We start from the raw sequence: 18,346 nt of genomic DNA on the forward strand, positions 1-18,346 counted from the left end.
GTGTGTGTTTGGGTGTCAGTGTGTCAGAGCCTGTCCTGGTTTGTGTGTTGGTGTGGCAGAGCCTGTCCTGGTGTGTGTTTGGGTGTTGGTGTGGCAGAGCCTGTCCTGGTGTGTGTGTGTGTATTTGGGTGTCAGTGTGGCAGAGCCTGTCCTGGTGTGTGTGTGTTTGGGTGTCAGTGTGTCAGAGCCTGTCCTGGTGTGTGTGTGTGTTTGGGTGTCAGTGTGTCAGAGCCTGTCCTGGTGTGTGTGTTTGGGTGTTGGTGTGGCAGAGCCAGTCCTGGTGTGTGTGTTTGGGTGTCGGTGTGGCAGAACCTGTCCTGTGTGTGTGTTAGGGTGTCGGTGTGGCAGAGCCTGTCCTGGTGTGTGTGTTTGGGTGTTGGTGTGGCAGAGTCTGTCCTGGTGTGTGTGTGTTTGGGTGTTGGTGTGGCAGAGCCTGTCTGTTTCTTGGCACTTAACTTACAATAGGTATTATTTCATTTATACTTATCCAGAGATAAAATGCCCTCCTGAAGTTGCAGTGACTTCAGGGGACAAAACGTTCAAGGCCCTGAAATAATTTAGTGGAAAAATAAAGGTATTATGTTATTTACTCTATAATATTTATTTTAAGGATTAGTCGCACTTAATTGTGGCTTCAGGCTTCCCATGTTGAATGATCAAGTATTATGTTAGTCCAATAACAAAAGTATCATTCCATAGCACATTACTTTTGGTGGGGGGAACTCTCCTCTCTGACAGCTGGGGAAGGTCTGCGCTATGGACACAGACAACCCCCCGCTGCTAACGGCACCTCCTTCCGGCTGCAGCGGATGTTGCCTACGCGACTCGCGTAGATGTCTGCCAACTGCCCCGATTACACACCAGGGAGTCAGAAGCACCAGTAAGTTGTGAGGGATCTGGATCTTAGTCTCATAGGCAGCCCTATTTGAGGTCTGATTATAAGACGACCCCGATTATAAGAGCATTTGCTCTGAAAAAAACCTCATCTTATAATTGAGCAAATACTGTGTATGTATATATATATATATATATATATATATATATATTTAATTTTTTTTTTACAGTGGTATGATTTAATGGTGGAAGCTATATATTTTGCATTATTGTTTTTGTGTGGGACAGCGGGATTCCCAGAGAGCGTTGTAGAGATTTGTACACATCTTAGACCCTGCCTTTTTACTTTCCCTCTACTGATTAGCTTCCAGCAATGTTTGCACTTTCCATAGCGCCCTTCTTCTACCCTTTCATAGTGCTCCCAAATTGGGGCAAGGAGAGTCTTGGACGCTGCCCTTTTAGGTGCTGCTTATACTGGTTCTGGGTGGATGAGCAGCAGCAAGACTAGTACTGTGAACACTGGGAGATGGCACATTAATTTCACTCTCCGTCTCTAGACTCTCCACACTGCTACTTTGGCTACTAACAGCGGTTGTTCATCTTACTGGCACAGTTACAGTACTGGTGGTGGTAACTGTGCCAGTGCAAACAGTACTGGCCATAGAAATGGTAGCAGGACTGCTATTTTTTTTTTTTTTTTTTAATTCTACCAGATTGGGTAGGTTTTGCTGTTGGTGGTGGTGATGATGAGGAGTAGATGAGTAGAGGAGAAAGTGGAGGCTTAGGGGGAAATTGTGTACTAGGCATTCGTAGACTGCTCCCTAAGGAATCTGATTCCTGACCACTCATATTCTCTATTCTATCCTCTACTTTCTCCGGTTCATTGTCAAGTTCAGATCCAATGGAATTGGCAAATTTTTGGCCTACTTGTCTGACAAGACTGATGCAAAGGCTGCATCGTAGAAGAACTGCTGGTGGTAGTGGTGGTAGATGGAGCCTGTCCCTCCCTCCTTTTCTTAGTCCCAAAAGGAGGATCCATTTCAAGTTGTATGTTGTGTTGTGTTTAACAGGGGACCAGGAGAATAGTTTATTAATAAAATTGAGAAAAATATGATTTAAAAAAGAAATTAAAAAAAAAGGAAACTCCAAAAATTTAGAGGAAGTTTCTCTTCAGTGCTACTGATGAAAAACTATGCACAACTGCACTGTGCTGCGGTCTGCAGTCTGCCAAATTTCTCAAGTTATTTAACAATTGTTTAACTAAAGCCACTAAATGGTCCAATCCCGTGGGCCAAAATAAAATCACAGTTACTACACCAATGCCACATGGAAAAAGAAATTTGAGCGCAAACACTCTGGAATGTCAAAAGCTATAATTTTTGGGAAGATTGGATAAACTTTTTGGTTGACGGTAAATTAGACCCTAGAATTGAAAACAATCCAGTCAGATAACTCCCTAAATATCACACACACCGAATATTGATAGGAAATCTAGTAAAGACGAATGGAATCAATTGTAAGTCTCGTATGTCATTGTAATGTAATTTTTTATTGTTTTTAAATGCAGAAGTGACAAATGTTTATTCTTTTCTTTGTATAGTAAAATTGATATTGTGCCAAGATGTATATAACTAACTGCATTTTTGTTTAATAAATAATAATAATAAAAAAAAGCAGCACAGACATTGGACGAGCCCTCAGCATGATGTCACAAGAGGGAGCTGATTGGACGAAGATCAGCTCACTCAATCTGTGTCCTTCTCTTCTTGGTCGCGCAGCGAAAACGAAAATGAACACGAAGGTTCTTCGTTTTGTGCGTCTTCCTCTTCGTGTACGGTTTGAGCAACGAAAACACACTATTCGTGTTCGTTTTCATGTTCGCCCGAATATGAACGCACAAGTCTAATTATAACTATGTGTGTAATCTTTATATAATTCTATCGTGCCAAGGTTATAGTAGTAGTTGAGTGAGAATTTTAAAAGGGATGACAGCTTGCTATAGGCTAATGATTATATTATTCACTAAAGACCATTTGAAAACACTACACCTTAATGCAGGACCAATTTAATTTGCAAATAAAAGGGACAGCCATGGAGTCAAATGTAGCATAGGTAGTATGCTCATTTTTACACAAGGAAATTTGAGACTAAACAGATCTGTACGTTGTACATTTTGGAAATGTTTTATAGTTTGGAGATGTTCAATCTCTTATGGGTGTTTGTGACACTGCTTAATTCAATAGAAGCAGATATTAAAAATAAATCATTTACACATATTCTAATTTTAGACAAGTCGTTTTTTCTAAAATCTAAAACTTTTTTTTGTGTGTGGTATGACTCATGAGTCATTGTTCTTATAGTAACCCCTTACTGACCAATGATGGGCCAGACACATTCCAAAGAACACAGTTAAGGACCAATGACATGCCCAAACCCCCAAAACGTTGAAGGGGCCCCATGTGATCACCCCGTGCGATCAATGCGAAAGCCCTTGTCCTGAAGACAAAAAAAAACCAGCTCTGTCCTTAAGGGGTTTGTTGTGTAATTGTTTCTTTATTTTTGGGAGGAGAGTGTGTAATTGTTCCTCCCTTTGATAATAAAACCACAAAGAAGCAGGTGGTATTACCTATGACTAACTCCAGCATTTTTACAGAACGTGTCAGGTATTGATTTAGCTATTTATTGTTTGATTTTTTATTATTATATCAGCACTTTGTGAATTTTTTATGGTCACATATTGTTAGGCCTACAAGGCCAAGCGACTCAGCTATTTGCAAAAACACAAGAACTTTCTAAAATGAAATAAAAGAGACTCAACTATTCATGAAAAAAGTTCCTTACAGGTTTGGGGCTGCATTACTGGAACTTAAGTTGGGGATTTGGTCAGAACCAGTGGTCTCCTCAATGCTGACAAGTACAGGCAGTTCCTTATTCATTATGCAATACCAGAGGGAGACATCTGATTGGCCCCAAATGTATTCTGCAGCTTGACATTGATCTCAAAACTACAGCCAACGTCATCAAGAATGTCATCAGCGTAAAGAAGAACAAGGAGTCCTGGAAGTGATGGTATGGCTCCCACAGAGCCTTCATCTCAACACCATCATGTCTGTCTAGGATTACATGGAGAGAGAAGCAGCAGAGGCTGCATAAATCCACAGAACTGTGCTTAGTTCTACAAGACGTTTGGAACAACTTACCTGCTGAGCTCCTTAAAATGTGTGCAAGTGTACCTAGAAAAATTGATGCTGTTTTGAAGGCAAAGGGTAGTCACATCAAATATTGATTTTATTTAGATTTTTGTTTTGTTCACTCACTTTTGTTTATTTTTAACATTTAACAAAAAGCAATCAACACAGGTAGAAGGCATAGCGCCACGTACCTGGCAACAATATTCTCCAGGCGAAAATCTTTTTTGTCGCTGTCATGTACTGTGATGTATTGTTTTGTATGTGTAAAATTACATTTGACTAGCAAATGTGGAATGGTATTATGAATAAGGATTTGAATGTTTAGATTTGTAATTTTAAATGCTCAAGGATTAAATCCCTAGTTTAAAAGATCTATTCTATTAAAATTGCTGAAAGAACAAATGATAGATATAGTATTTTTACAGGAGACGAAAGATAATTTTACACTCAAGTCAAATAATTTTCCTACAATTATTTGCGCCATGCTGAAGGAAAATAAGGAGAGGCGTAGCAATAAAAATTATAATGCCAGATATATTATATGAATACACAAACTAAACGGGATTTTTTATACATTAGCAAAGTGGATTACAACAAGGGCTGTTAATTATAGTGGGTAATTACAACTGTGTGATATATAATAGTATAGATAGAATATCAAATAAAAAAAGAGAGAATCTTACTAAGAAACATAATATTCTAAATAAAAGGTTTATTTATACTCTCCTGTTTCTTAGTAAGATTTTCTTCTTTTACTTGATATTCTATCTATCTACAGTGTGTCTTTTAGGGTGCTGATCTATTAGACCTCTGAAGAACGCTCCATCCTGAGGACAGAGATTATACACTGCTCTAAAAATTAAAGGGAACACTAAGATTACACATCCTAGATCTGAATAAATGAACTAATCGTATGACATACTTTCGTCTTTACATAGTTGAATGTGCTGACAACAAAATCACACAAAATTCTCAATGGAAATCAAATGTATCAACCCATGGGGGTCTGGATATGGAGTCACACTCAAAATCAAAATGGAAAACCACACTACAGGCTGATCCAACTTTGATGTAATGTCCTTAAAACAAGTCACAATGAGGCTCAGTAGTGTGTGTGGCCTCCACGTGCCCGTATGGCCTCCCTACAACACCTGGGCATGCTCCTGATGATGTTGCGGATGGTCTCCTGAGGGATGTCTTCCCAGACTTGGACTAAAGCATCCGCCATCTCCTGGACAGTCTGTGGTGCAACATGGCGTTGGTGGATGGAGCGGAACATGATGTCCCAGATGTGCTCAATCGGATTCAGATCTGGGGAACGGGCGGGCCAGTCCATAGCATCAATGCCTTCCTCTTGCAGGAACTGCTGACACACTCCAGCCACATGAGGTCTAGCATTGTCTTGCATTAGGAGGAACCCAGGACCAACCGCACCAGCATATGGTCTCACAAGGGGTCTGAGGATCTCATCTCGGTACGTAATGGGAGTCAGGCTACCTCTGGCAAGCACATGGAGCACTGTGCGGCCCCCCAAAGAAATGCTACCCCACACCATTACTGACCCACCGCCAAACCGGTCATGCTGGAGGATGTTGCAGGTAGCAGAACGTTCTCCACGGCGTCTCCAAACTCTGTCACGTCTGTCCCATGTGCTTAGTGTGAACCTGCTTTCATCTGTAAACAGCACAGGGCGCCAGTGGCAAATATGCCAATCCTGGTGTTCTCTGGCAAATGCCAAACGTCCTGCACGGTGTTGGGCTGTAAGCACAACCCCCACCTGTGGACGTCGGGCCCTTATACCTCCCTCATGGAGTCTGTTTCTGACCGTTTGTGTGGACACATGCACATTTGTGGCCTGCTGGAGGTCATTTTGGAGGGCTCTGGCAGTGCTCCTCCTGCTCCTCCTTGCACAAAGGCAGAGGTAGCAGTCCTGCTGCTGGGTTGTTGCCCTCCTCCGGCCTCCTCCACGTCTCCTGATGTACTGGCCTGTCTCCTGGTAGCGCCTCCATGCTCTGGACACTACGCTGACAGACACAGTAAACCTTCTTGCCACAGCTCGCATTGATGTGCGGATGGCACATCAATGCGAGCTGTGGCAAGAAGGTTTGCTGTGCTGGATGAGCTGCACTACCTGAGCCACTTGTGTGGGTTGTAGACTCGTCTCATGCTACCACTAGAGTGAAAGCACCGCCAGCATTCAAAAGTGACCAAAACATCAGCCAGGAAGCATAGGAACTGAGAAGTGGTCTGTGGTCACCTCCTGCAGAACCACTCCTTTATTGGGGGTGTCTTGCTAATTGCCTATAATTTCCACCTGTTGTCTGTTCCATTTGCACAACAGCATGTGAAATAGATTTTCCATCAGTGTTGCTTCCTGAGTGGACAGTGTGATTTCGCAGAAGTGTGATTGACTTTGTGTTACATTGTGTTGTTTAAGTGTTCCCTTTATTATTTTGAGCAGTGTATGTGTTTCTCCAGATCTTAAAATACTCTAGCATAGACCTGATACTAAGTAAAGTCTCCCTGATTTAAGTGAAGAAAATTGTCATTAAGCAAACAACATTGTCAGACCATATTATGGTAATTCTAGAGAGTGAGAGCACGCCAATTTTTTTACAAGAATGTCAGAAATTAAATAATAATTTATTTAAAAAAAAATATAGAAAATAGGAACATTTTACGAGATATGACAGAATATTTATTTAAAGAAATCTATAATGGTCATGTTTCTGATGCTAGGGTCTGGTGTGCATATAAAGCCTCAATCAGAGGATGCTTGATTCCAAGAAATCAAGTGAAGTAATTGGATAAACAATGTGTTTCACATATCTGACCTCTTTGAGGCTGATTTAATTAAATCTTTTGACTCTGTAACTAGAGTATGGATTAAATTCAAAATACCATTTTCAACTGTATAAGAATTAAGAACTTTCTAATTGAGTATTTTATTAAGAACAATTTTAAATACCGTATTGGCTCGAATATAGGCTGTACTTTTTTCCCTCCACTTTGAGTCTTTAAAGTCTTTAAAGGTGCAGCCTATAATCGGGGTTTAGCGTAATTCGTATTGCCAGGCGCCGGGCAGGTGTTTTTTTTTTAAGTCATTATATTTTACTTCTGCTGTCTATCCATACAGCACCGCCCTGTGGGTCACCTTGTTGGTACAGTGTTTTCAGTGGCTGGCATGGTCCTGAGTTGCGACCCCCGCATCTGTGTCTGATCTCCCTGATCTATTTTCTATACGCTTGTAGATACGTGACAATACAATCCGTCCTGACTCAGGTCCTCTCCTTGGCAGATGATGCATTGTCTGATGGCGCCCCCAATTGGATCCTTACTTGATTAGGGAATGGGTGCAACGTGCAGTATGTCTTCTGCGCGACGCTAATGCTGCCATTTTGACAGAGAGTAGGAAGGCGGCTCTTTACAAGTTGGACAGTAAATTGGCGGAGCTGGCAACTAAGGAACTGGGCCCAGAGGCCAAGGGTCTGCTGTTCGGGGACAAGTTCCTGAAGGAACTCAATCAGCATGTAAATATATTTACGTCCCTGAATAAGGCTCAATTGGTGTCATTGGTGGCCTGGATGATTTCAGGGGATCCTGGAATACGGCGAGCTTATCAGACGAAGCTAGAGATCTCCTCTGGGATTCTTGGGCACCGGGCACCATACGATCCTATCTTCAGGCGTGGGGATCCTGGTATACCTGGTGTGTGGAACGACAGGCAGATCCCTTTACGGCACCTGTGGTGTTAGTCTTGAACTTCCTGGCTCATCTGTTCGCGACGGGGAAGCCTTATCGGACCATCAATTTGGTCCGGTCGGCCATTTCGGCCGCTCACGTTCCTGTCGCTGGGGTTAGTTTTGGGAAGGATCTGACTGTTTGTCGTCTCCTTCGGGGGATTCGTCTTGCTAGACCCCCTCCTTCCAGGTATATCGCCTTTTGGGACGTCTCCATCGCTCTGCGGTTCCTGGAAGCATGGCCGGATAATGACGCCCTATCATTGCGTCAGCTTTCGGCGAAATTGGCCCTCCTACTCTGTTTGGTATCTTTCCGGAGAGTCTCAGATGTTCGGGCGTTCAATACTGACTCTTTTTCTTTTATCCCGGACGGTGTTTCTGTTTCAATCTCTCGTAGGACCAAAGGTTTCTCTTCCTCTGTGTCTTACCCTTATTTTCCTGATCGCCCCAGGCTGTGTGTGGCTAGGTGTGTTTGTGTTTATCTCTCTTCCACGGCGTCTCTTAGGCCAGTCTCTTCGGGCCCTATGCTGATCTCTTACGTTTCCCCCTTTAAACCGGTGTCGTCTCCTACGGTGGCCAGATGGATTATGTGGATTCTGCGGTTAGCAGGTGTGGACGGGTCCTTTGGTGCGAACTCAGTTAGGGGAGCAGCTGCTTCCGCTGCTTTTGATTTGGGCGGCTCTTTGTCTGATATCCTTTCTGCGGCGGATTGGTCTAGGGAGTCTACCTTTCGTACCTTTTATTACCGCCCCCGTGCTCATCCGTCTCTTGCAGTTGTAGGGACGCTTTAAAATTGCAAATATGAAGCCTCCTGTCTTGCCATAAAATTGGGGATTACTCTAGCCTTGGTGTAGAGCTAATCTAAATTTTATTAAAGACAGGAGGCGAATATTTCCCACCCTTTGTTTCCCTCCCTGGGTTTGTTGTTTTTCTTGCTTTGTGGGTTTCATAGTCATGTTTATATTATGTTCACTGTGGCCTTCTTGCTGTTTTGGTCGTACTTACCTGTTTTATGTATACTGTGTATACTGTGTACTTTCACAATGTTTTTGTTCCATTTACAGCTTGATTCTGTTGGGGATGCTGTCCGGTTGGCTTTCAGGATCTATGCCTTCGGTGGTCCATGTTTTTTTCTCTGACGTAGTTCCTGGAGTTGTTTCTGGTGCTACCTGTTTCAGCACATCAAAGAAGAGGAAGTTGGAGGTTCTGAACTGTTATTTATGCTGTTCTGATTGGTCGTTGTTCTGTGTTTTTTTAACTGTTTCTTTGCTGCTGGATGTTTTGTAGTAAAGAAGTTATGCAAATATTCACCTCCTGTCTTTAATAAAATTTAGATTAGCTCTACACCAAGGCTAGAGTAATCCCCAATTATTAATCATATTATAGTATTTTAATAACTATTGCTAGAAACTGGAAATCAGATGTTAATTTAAATTGTGTGTATATCAAAATCCAACTTTCCTATCAATGGAAGATGGAAAGCATTAGATCTTTATAACTAGTCTAGAAAATAAAAAAGCAAATAAACTGGAATAAAGGGATTTATAAAAAAAAATGCTATAATGAACATACACTGATTAGTCATAACACCTGCCTAATATCGTATAGGTCCCCTTTTTGGCACCACAACAGTACTGTGGTATCTGGCACCAAGACATTAGCAGTAGATCCTGTAAGTGGGGCCTCCATGGATCGGACTTCTTTGTCCAGTACATCCCACAGATGGTTCATTGGATTGAGATCTGGGAAATTTGGACACCTTGAACCATTTTTGCTTTGTGGCAGGGTGCATTATCCTGATGAAAGAGGCCGATGTCATCAAAGAATATCGTGTCCATGAAAGGGTGTACATAGTCTGCAAAAATGCTTAGGTAGGTGGTACATGTCAAAGTAACAGCCACATGAATGGCAGGACCCAAGGTTTCCCAACAGAACATTGCCCAAATCATCACACTACCTCCATTGGCTTGCCTTCTTCCCATAGTGCATCCTGGTGCTGTGTGTTCTCCAGGTAAGCGATGCACACGTGGCCATCCACGTGATGTAAAACAGAAAAATTGATTCACCAGACCAGGCCACCTTCTTCCATTGCTCTGTGGTCCAGTTCTTATGCTCACGTGCCCATTGTAGGTGCTTTTGCAGTGGACAGGAGTCAGCATGGGCACCCTAACTGGTCTGCAGCTATGCAGCCCCATATGCAACAAACTGTGAGTCATTGTGTGTTCTGACATCTTTCTATCAGAACCACCATTGCAATTTGAGCTACAGTAGATCATCTTTGCCCTCCACGTGCATCAATGAGCCTTGGCCGCCCATGATCACTGCAGACCTTGGCCGCTCTTGGGCCACTGCAGACCGGGAACACCCCACAAGAGCTGCAGTTTTGGAGATGATCTGACCCGTTCATCTAGCCATAACAATTTGGCTCTTGTCAAAGTCACTCAGATACTTACGCTTGGCCATTTTTTCTGCTTCTAACACATCAACTTTGAGGACGAAATATTAATTTCACCTATAAGTGTTCATAATGTTATTGCTGATCGGTATACATATGTATATTACAGCTATACATATTTTTATCCTTATTCTATTTAGCTTTTGTATTAATCAAGAATTTAGTATAGTTTTGTGGAGATGTCAGGAGCCTGAGTGTCAGCCTGCCTCAGCTTTTGACACCATCTATAGACACTAGCTTTGGGGCACCAAGGGGTGTGCTTATTGCAGGGGCGTCTGTAGCCAGTGCAGACTGCAGAGGGGGTCTTTAGCAGGGTACCAGGGGATGATCCAGAAGTCAAAATCCACACCAAATAGGTAAAAATCCTAGTAATCAAAATCAAACGCAGTACAAAGGGACCAAGCTAGTTAAGAGTCAAAGTCCACGCCAAGGGTCAAATCCAAAATAAAGAGCAGAAATCGCAAAAGGCTCAGGATGCAAGTAGGGCCAGAAACAAATGCACTAGCCCAGAGCTAGGATCATGCCCAAGAAGATATTAGGGCCATGATCACCTAGCAAGCCCTAGGAGAGGCAGGCAGAGGCAAGCCTACAGCCAACATGCCACATGTGTGGCATAGGCAAGCCTGAAGCCAATGTCAATGGGCAGGTATAAACACATGCTGGCTTAGTGGTTATGTATAGTACCTACCAGGGGCCATATATATAGGGCCATGATCATCTAGCAAACCCCAGGCGAGGCAGAAGCAGGCCTGCGGTCAACAAGCCGTTGGTGTAGCATAGGCAAGCCTGAAGCCAATGGAGAGGCAGAAACCTGTAGCCCCTAAGCCACCTGCTGGCCTAGTGGTTAGGTAAAGTATCTACCAGAGGCAGGATCGATGGTTTAATCCCCCTTGTGGCCTGACAGTAAATCGAATGCCATAGTTTTTTTTTATTAATTTGTATTTATATTTATTTATGTATTTATGGTTATCTTTAATGATGTGGAGATAATTAAAAATTCATCCCGTAGTAGCTAAAGATAATTTCACTGTTACCGTACCATGTTCAGAAATGTTAATGCTGACCATAATCACAATTTAATTCTTTTTTGTAATATAATGAAACTTGATTAGAGCAGAGTTTACCCTTTACCAAAGTATCTGAAATGTGCAAACTTTTGGCTTTTTATATATAAATAAAATAAAAATTCTAATTAAAATATTTTTTAAAGCTTTCTTACTTTACAGCATTCTTTCACAGTACTATATGCATACATATAATATATATAATATACCCACATGTTCAAACTACTCAAAACAAACACAAACCTCTTAAAATGTTTAATTTATCTTTAATGAACATAATACTCTAATGCAATATGATCAAAACACTTCCATGTATTCAGTACTATACAAATTATATATATAATATATATATTTATATATATCCAGTAAGCAACATATTTGCTACCATAACAAAGAAAAACAAAATTTCTGTGTAAAAGTTTTATATTTTATCATTTAACATCTTAAACACAATATACCGTATTTGCTCGATTATAAGACGACCCCGATTATAAGACGACCCCCCAAAATCAAAATATTAATTTAGGAAAAAAACAAAAAGCCTGAATATAAGACTACCCTATAGGGAAAAAGTTTTACCAGTAAATATTAATTCATGTAAATATATTTTCATGTTTAATAAAAGCTATGATTGAGAAAAATATATTTTTTAAATTTCCTTTTATTTGCCAACCTGCCCCCCCCAGTTATGCCACTCTGCCCCCAGAAATGCTTTATACCCCCCTATTTGCCACTCTGCCCCATGATATGCCTTATACCCCTGTATGCCACTCTGGCATATAGGGGGTTAAAAGGCATATCATGGGGCTGAGTGGCATATAGGGGGGTATAAAGCATTTCTGGAGGTATATAGGCATATCATGGGGCTGAGTGGCATATAGGGGGTTAAAATGCATTTCTGGAGGTCCAGAAATGCATTTTAACCCCCTATATGCCACTCAGCCCCATGATATGCCTTTTAACCCAGCATGTACTGGCTGCCTTGGCTTGATAGGAGTGTGATTGCTGTTAGCAGTTTGATATATATATATCAAACTGCTAACAGCAATCACACTCCTATCAAGCCAAGGCAGCCAGTACATGCTGGAACCTGGGGATGATAGCAGTGGGATTACAGCCTCCATATGCCATGCTACAACCCCCACCCCCCTTACACATCCATGCTATCACACACACACTCACACTCATTCACAAACATTTAAATACTCATTCATTCCCTTAATCACACACACTTCACACATACTCAAAAACCCTCCCCCACCCCCTCACCTGAACTGCAGATCTCCCACTCGCAGACTTCTGCAGGGGACCGGCTGTAGCAACTTCTCTGGCCCCGCCCTCAGAGGAGGGAGGGGGGAGATAGAGTTCTGTGAGGACGCTGCAAGCTTCCTGCCCTGCTTCTAACAGAAGAGACGCTCGCGACCGGTAAGCAGCATGGCGCCAGCATTTTTTTGGGGTCTGATTAGAAGACGACCCCGATTATAAGACGAGGGGTATTTTTCAGAGCATTTGCTCTGGAAAAAACCTCGTCTTATAATCGAGCAAATACGGTATATTTAATAGTTTTCAGCTTTTTAGACGCTTAAGAACTCAACTTTATTTAACTAAAACAAATAACTTCCAGCTGCAGTCAGGAACAGTTAGAAATATGATATGTTAATTTGGTAGACTGCTGCCTGTAACATGTTTAGGATTAGTATGCCCTGTTTAGGAAGAAAACATTTTAACAGTAGTAATCTTACTGGTGTCTGAAACCATGATAATATCTTTAATATTGAAACTTTCTGTATTGATAAGGCACTTGCTTTGTAAGGTAAAAATTTGTATTGGAATATACCTGTTTTGGGCCCTTCCTTCCATGCAACTGCCTAGTGTGCTGTAACAATAGATATTGTACTAGCGAGAATACAATTTTCTGCAGGTCACTTTGTAAAAGTGTGCAGGCTTTCCATCAACTTCACCAAGCAACATGTACCACAGTGCCGCTTTAGCTATAAACAGCTTGCGAGCACCACCTTTGGCCTAAACAGCTTGTGAGTGCCTTTGACTCCAAGCAGCTTATCTAACCCCCAACCAGCCTGTTTCTGTTATCTTTGCCCCAGCTGGTCTGTGCCATCATTTCCCCCAAACAACATGTCTGTGCCTTCTTTGTCCCTTGCCTCCCTTCAAACATATACTCTGGCACGCATATGTAAACATAATAAAACAAATTACAGACACTCATACTCACTAACATACACGTACACATTTAGTCTAACACACCCTCCATCTCACCCCACTTACACATCCATGCTCACACACAAAGACTTGCACATCCATGCTCACACACAACTACACATCCATGCTCACACACACATGCTCAAACACTTGCACATCCATGCTCACACACATAATCACACATCCATGCTCACTCACACAATTACACATCCATGCTCACACACACTTATACAAAGACATCCATACGCACATGAATACTTAAACGTATACAAACGTAACTCGCTCACTCCCGCATAGTTCCTTACCTCTCCAGCAGCTTTCCCTTCCGGCTGCTCGCAAACCGCGGGGTCACATGATGTAACATGACCATGATATGTTCCTATCTCCCCATGCTGGTTCAAAATAGTTTTAAAAGGACCGGTGCACTCCAGGTCAGAAGGGCAAGAGGAGACAGGAAAAAGTGGCTGCAGGGGTTGCCCCTGCCCCTAGAGGCTTGGGCCCCATCTCAGTTGTGACTGCTGCAACCCCCATAGTTATGCCACTGCCATAGACTCTTGGAACCCCTAAGCAGCTGTCTGTTTATCTGGTAGTGTCACCTTTGTACATAAATTAGACAGTACTTGTGAACTGTACAAGTGTTTTTTTTTACATTCTTTAATAATGATTTAATAATGATTACAGGTAGAAGCTGTCATTCAAAATTTGCTTTGGCTTTCAAATTGTAAGAAATATGTCAAGTGTGCTTGAATCATAATCCAAAGTATACTCAGCATGAATATATCTGAAAGATCAAAAATAAGTGATGATTTTGTTCTGATTCCAATGACCTGTGCTCACTCTAGGAAGGTACGTTAATGTACATTTTTTATTCACTTATTCACTAAGAAGAATGTTGCTAGGACTGGCATCTTCTGGCCTGGGGGACAGGTAAAGCCAAGTGTCACCCTGCGGTAAGTCACATATGCACTGGCACACATAATTACATACACAATAATGCTGACGCAGATACACACTTACACAGATACTTACACTAATACATTCAGGCTAACACAGAAGCACACATTCATGCTAACACACAAACACATATACACATTCATGCTTACACATATATGCATACACATTCATGCTCACACACAGTTACATATACACATTCATGGTAACACAAAAACACATGCTTACACATTCTCATTGATGCTCACACACATACACATTTATACACACAAATACATTCATGCTAATGCATACACGCTACCTTTCACACACACATTTACACATACACATTCATGCTAACACACACACATACATACATTCTCACTCTAACATACATACATATTCATTCCTCTATTTCTCATTCCCTACCTTGCGACCTACCTTTCAACCTCTCCAGCAGCTTCCTTCCTGATTGCTTGCATGCGACCTTCCTCGCTTTTACCAAGGTTACGTGACCCTGCTGCATTCCCACCTCCCAAGGCCATGCCAGAATTCTTCACAAAGGGCTGGTCCAGATTGGAGTTTGTGAAGAATTGTGGACTGGCCTAGTGGGCAATTTCCCCCTTGCCCATTCTTCCCCCGTTGCCAGGAGTCTTTGCAATAGTGTTGTTTTTTAAACTCTCTTATTTCACTTTGAAGGGCGGGGCTGAAAACATGTAGGTTTGATGTACTAGAGTGGTTCCTTAATACCGTGAGAGATCCAATGGATTTTAACCCCCTTGAAATCCTCAAAAAATTATTAAAACCTTGGGCAGGTTTATCAAGTACGAAGGGCTTAGCTGGTGCTGCATAATGCACGATTTAATGGATGAGGGGAAATCTCACTGATTTAACTAAACATTATACAGGGTCATTCAAGCTTTTCCAACAGCAGAAGTTGATATCGGCCTTTAAAATGTATAGTGATGTCAAGGGGTTGAAAACACAATTCTCTTTCAAACTCTCTTCTCAATTCTTCCTTTAGTGAATAAACCTAAAGTGTACCCATACCGTGTTGTCCATTTTCATATTTAGGTGATCCAAACTTGATTAACAAAAGATTAGTAAGAAATAATTTCTATGTACACAGGATTATAAAATACATCTGAATTCACCTTTACTCAAATGTGATCCATATTACTTTTGCTTTGCTATAGATAAATTGACCTTCCCAATAATTCTATAAAACAAGGAAACTGCTATTGGAAATGTTCATAACTTTAAAAAACAATAAGTAAGGTTTTCATAAATAACCTTATGTTCTAGGATGATATATCTGCTATAACTATAATAGTTGATATGTTAATAGGCTGTACTTAACATTGTTATGTTTGAGATTTGTGCTGTTTTACACAGTTTATCATGTGGAGACAGTGAGACAGTTAATACCACCCTATGTCCTTTACATTGGATAGGAATAAACTAAGAAAATCATAAGGATGAGGAGTATAAATTCTGAATGTTAATTATATTGCAATATACTGTTCATAATTGCTAAATGTAAAATAATTTTGTTTATTTTAACTGGTGAGTTAATTGATTATTACGTTAGTTGATTATTTTGTTCAATAAAGATGTAGCCAGTTTGTTATGAGGAGCAGGATCGAAAACATACCTCTGGTTCACTTTCCTGGTATTTTGGTTGCAAACATTTAAACAATTCACCCTCTATCTAAAGCCAGCAATATACACCACTTTTCAAAACGTTAGCTGCGTTGATAAAAAAACGAGGACATATCTATGTGCTAACATTTTAAACTTAAACTTGTATTAGCTAAAACAACTTGCCATTGGATCACAGGAGTGAAAGGCCCCTGCACACCTATGGAGATATTCCATTAATAATCAGCCATTTCCAGTAACAATAGTTATTTACAACATTAACAATGTCTACATTATTTTTCATTCATATTCCATTTGATGTTATTTTAAGAGACACAATTTGTAAAAAACAGTAATGTATATCTTTTAGGTACATCTGACCTAATGATAATAATACTGAAAATCCAGATTGCAATACATCAACAAATTACCGTACTTTCCAGGTTTACATGAAGGATGCTTAGGTGCAACCCTGTCTATCAGGATAATGTTTTTTAACTATACAAAAATTATGTCCACCTTCGAACAGAAACAAAAATACTTGGTACCTATAACACACTCAAAAAGATCATCTCTCCTGTTAGCAGTCACTTATTAGCAGCCGTGGTACTTGGAAGGCAGGCACGGAACAGTGCAGCTTAGTGGAGGGTGCCTTAACAGAGCTAGGCATAGCTGGAAGCAGTTGATTGATTGGCTGAAGGTCAGTAGCAGGAGGGGTTAAAGGGTTGTTATATATATATTTAAAGAGCCATTTTGTGTTAACTCACAATTTACTTGCTTTTCAGACTAGGTGTTGTACCACCCACCCTCCCTCTTTTTGGGAGGTTAGTCCACTTTGGTCAATTGTTAGGTTTATTCCCCGTTTTGTCACAGTGGCAGGGGTTCACTTGGAAGCTAAGGGGGGATCATGTTTTGGTTTAGGATAGCCAATTGAGTTGGTTTTAAGTTGGTGTGGTGGGTTTTGAGCTGGCCTGTGGCTCAGAACCTTGTGGTTGTCAGGGTCTCTTGGTATGCCCCTACAATTGTTTCGGGTTCATGTTTTTGTGGCATTTTGTAATTTGACATTTGATGCTTACAATCTGTGGGGTCATATTGTGATATTGTTTTGGTTTGTTTGACAATGAGTTTTATTATTGTTAATGTGTAATAAAGATGTGGACATATATTTCCCTTTTCAATAAAGCGTGATTATGTTTTATTGGGGTTTTTGAGATAAACAGGGTTTTTTTTCCAGGGGGTCCACAATTGACTATGTGCCTGTCAAGACATCCACTAGAAGGTTCTGGGTTTAACCTTGCCTGTTACATTTTGTGTTCACATATTTAGCAGTTTCTACATTGCACAAAGGCATGCCAGCCCGAAGATGTTTTACTTCAGACAGTTCCACCTTCTCTCTTTAGGGTAGGAACAAGTATCAAGGTAGTCTGAGGTAGTCTAGTTTGTATTCCTCTTCAATGTTCTGTTCTTTTATTGATGCCACTACTAAAAAAAACATACAGTACAGAGGTTTTTATGAAATGAAATAAATTCACATTATATTTTTATGCTTGTTTTACCTTAAAGTCTCTAAATAAATATTATTTGTTTTGTTTTATTTAGCTCCATCATATTCCGTAGCACAGTAGACTGAGTAGACAGGATATACCGTATTGGCTCGAATATAGGCCGCACTTTTTTCCCCCACTTTAAGTCATTAAAGTGGGGGTGCGGCCTATATTCGGGGTCTAGTGCCCGACGCCCGGGACATGCAGCGGGGTTAGGATACAGATCCCCCGCAGCAGTGCAGGGGACCTGTATCCTACTCTCCGATATGCTCAGACAGCCCTGCCAGCACTTTCCACGGGGGGATTGCCGGCACGGGAGGTTGTCTAAGCGCATCGTCTGGACGGTCACCGGCTGCAGTGATGCGGGTAAACAGCCTCCGGGTTGTTTACCCGCATCGCCGCAGCCGGTGACCGTCCGCAAGACGCGTTTTACCTCTGCCCCCAAGACACCCGGGAGTCTGCTCCGGTAAGTCGGGGGGGGCAGAGTGGCAGCATATCTCGGGGGGGGGGACAGTGGCAGCATATCTCGGGGGGGGGACAATGGCAGCATATCTCGGGGGGGAGACAGAGTGGCAGCATGTTTTTTTTTTGGTGCTTTTTTTTATAGGGGCGGCCTATATCCGAGCCAATACGGTAACAATAGCATAACATATATAGCATAACAACTTGAGTTACAGAAACAACAAGAGAGGAGGGCTCTGCTTAAACAAGCTTACAATGTAGAGCTCTT

At 41.5% G+C, this 18,346-nt stretch overlaps 1 protein-coding gene across 1 annotated transcript in view; it reads right to left on the reverse strand.

Moving 5' to 3' along the window:
* Positions 1 to 17,338: 17,338 nt before the first annotated feature.
* Positions 17,339 to 18,346, reverse strand: part of WNK4 (WNK lysine deficient protein kinase 4) — a 166,401-nt gene continuing 165,393 nt past the window's right edge. The window contains exon 21 of the mRNA XM_053454206.1: positions 17,339 to 17,554. Within this exon, the coding sequence (XP_053310181.1) occupies positions 17,552 to 17,554 (3 nt within the window). The 3' untranslated portion in view covers positions 17,339 to 17,551. The remainder of the gene's footprint in view (positions 17,555 to 18,346) is intronic.

Source organism: Spea bombifrons, chromosome 13 (genome assembly GCF_027358695.1).
Source record: "Spea bombifrons isolate aSpeBom1 chromosome 13, aSpeBom1.2.pri, whole genome shotgun sequence".
Taxonomy (NCBI): domain Eukaryota; kingdom Metazoa; phylum Chordata; class Amphibia; order Anura; family Pelobatidae; genus Spea; species Spea bombifrons.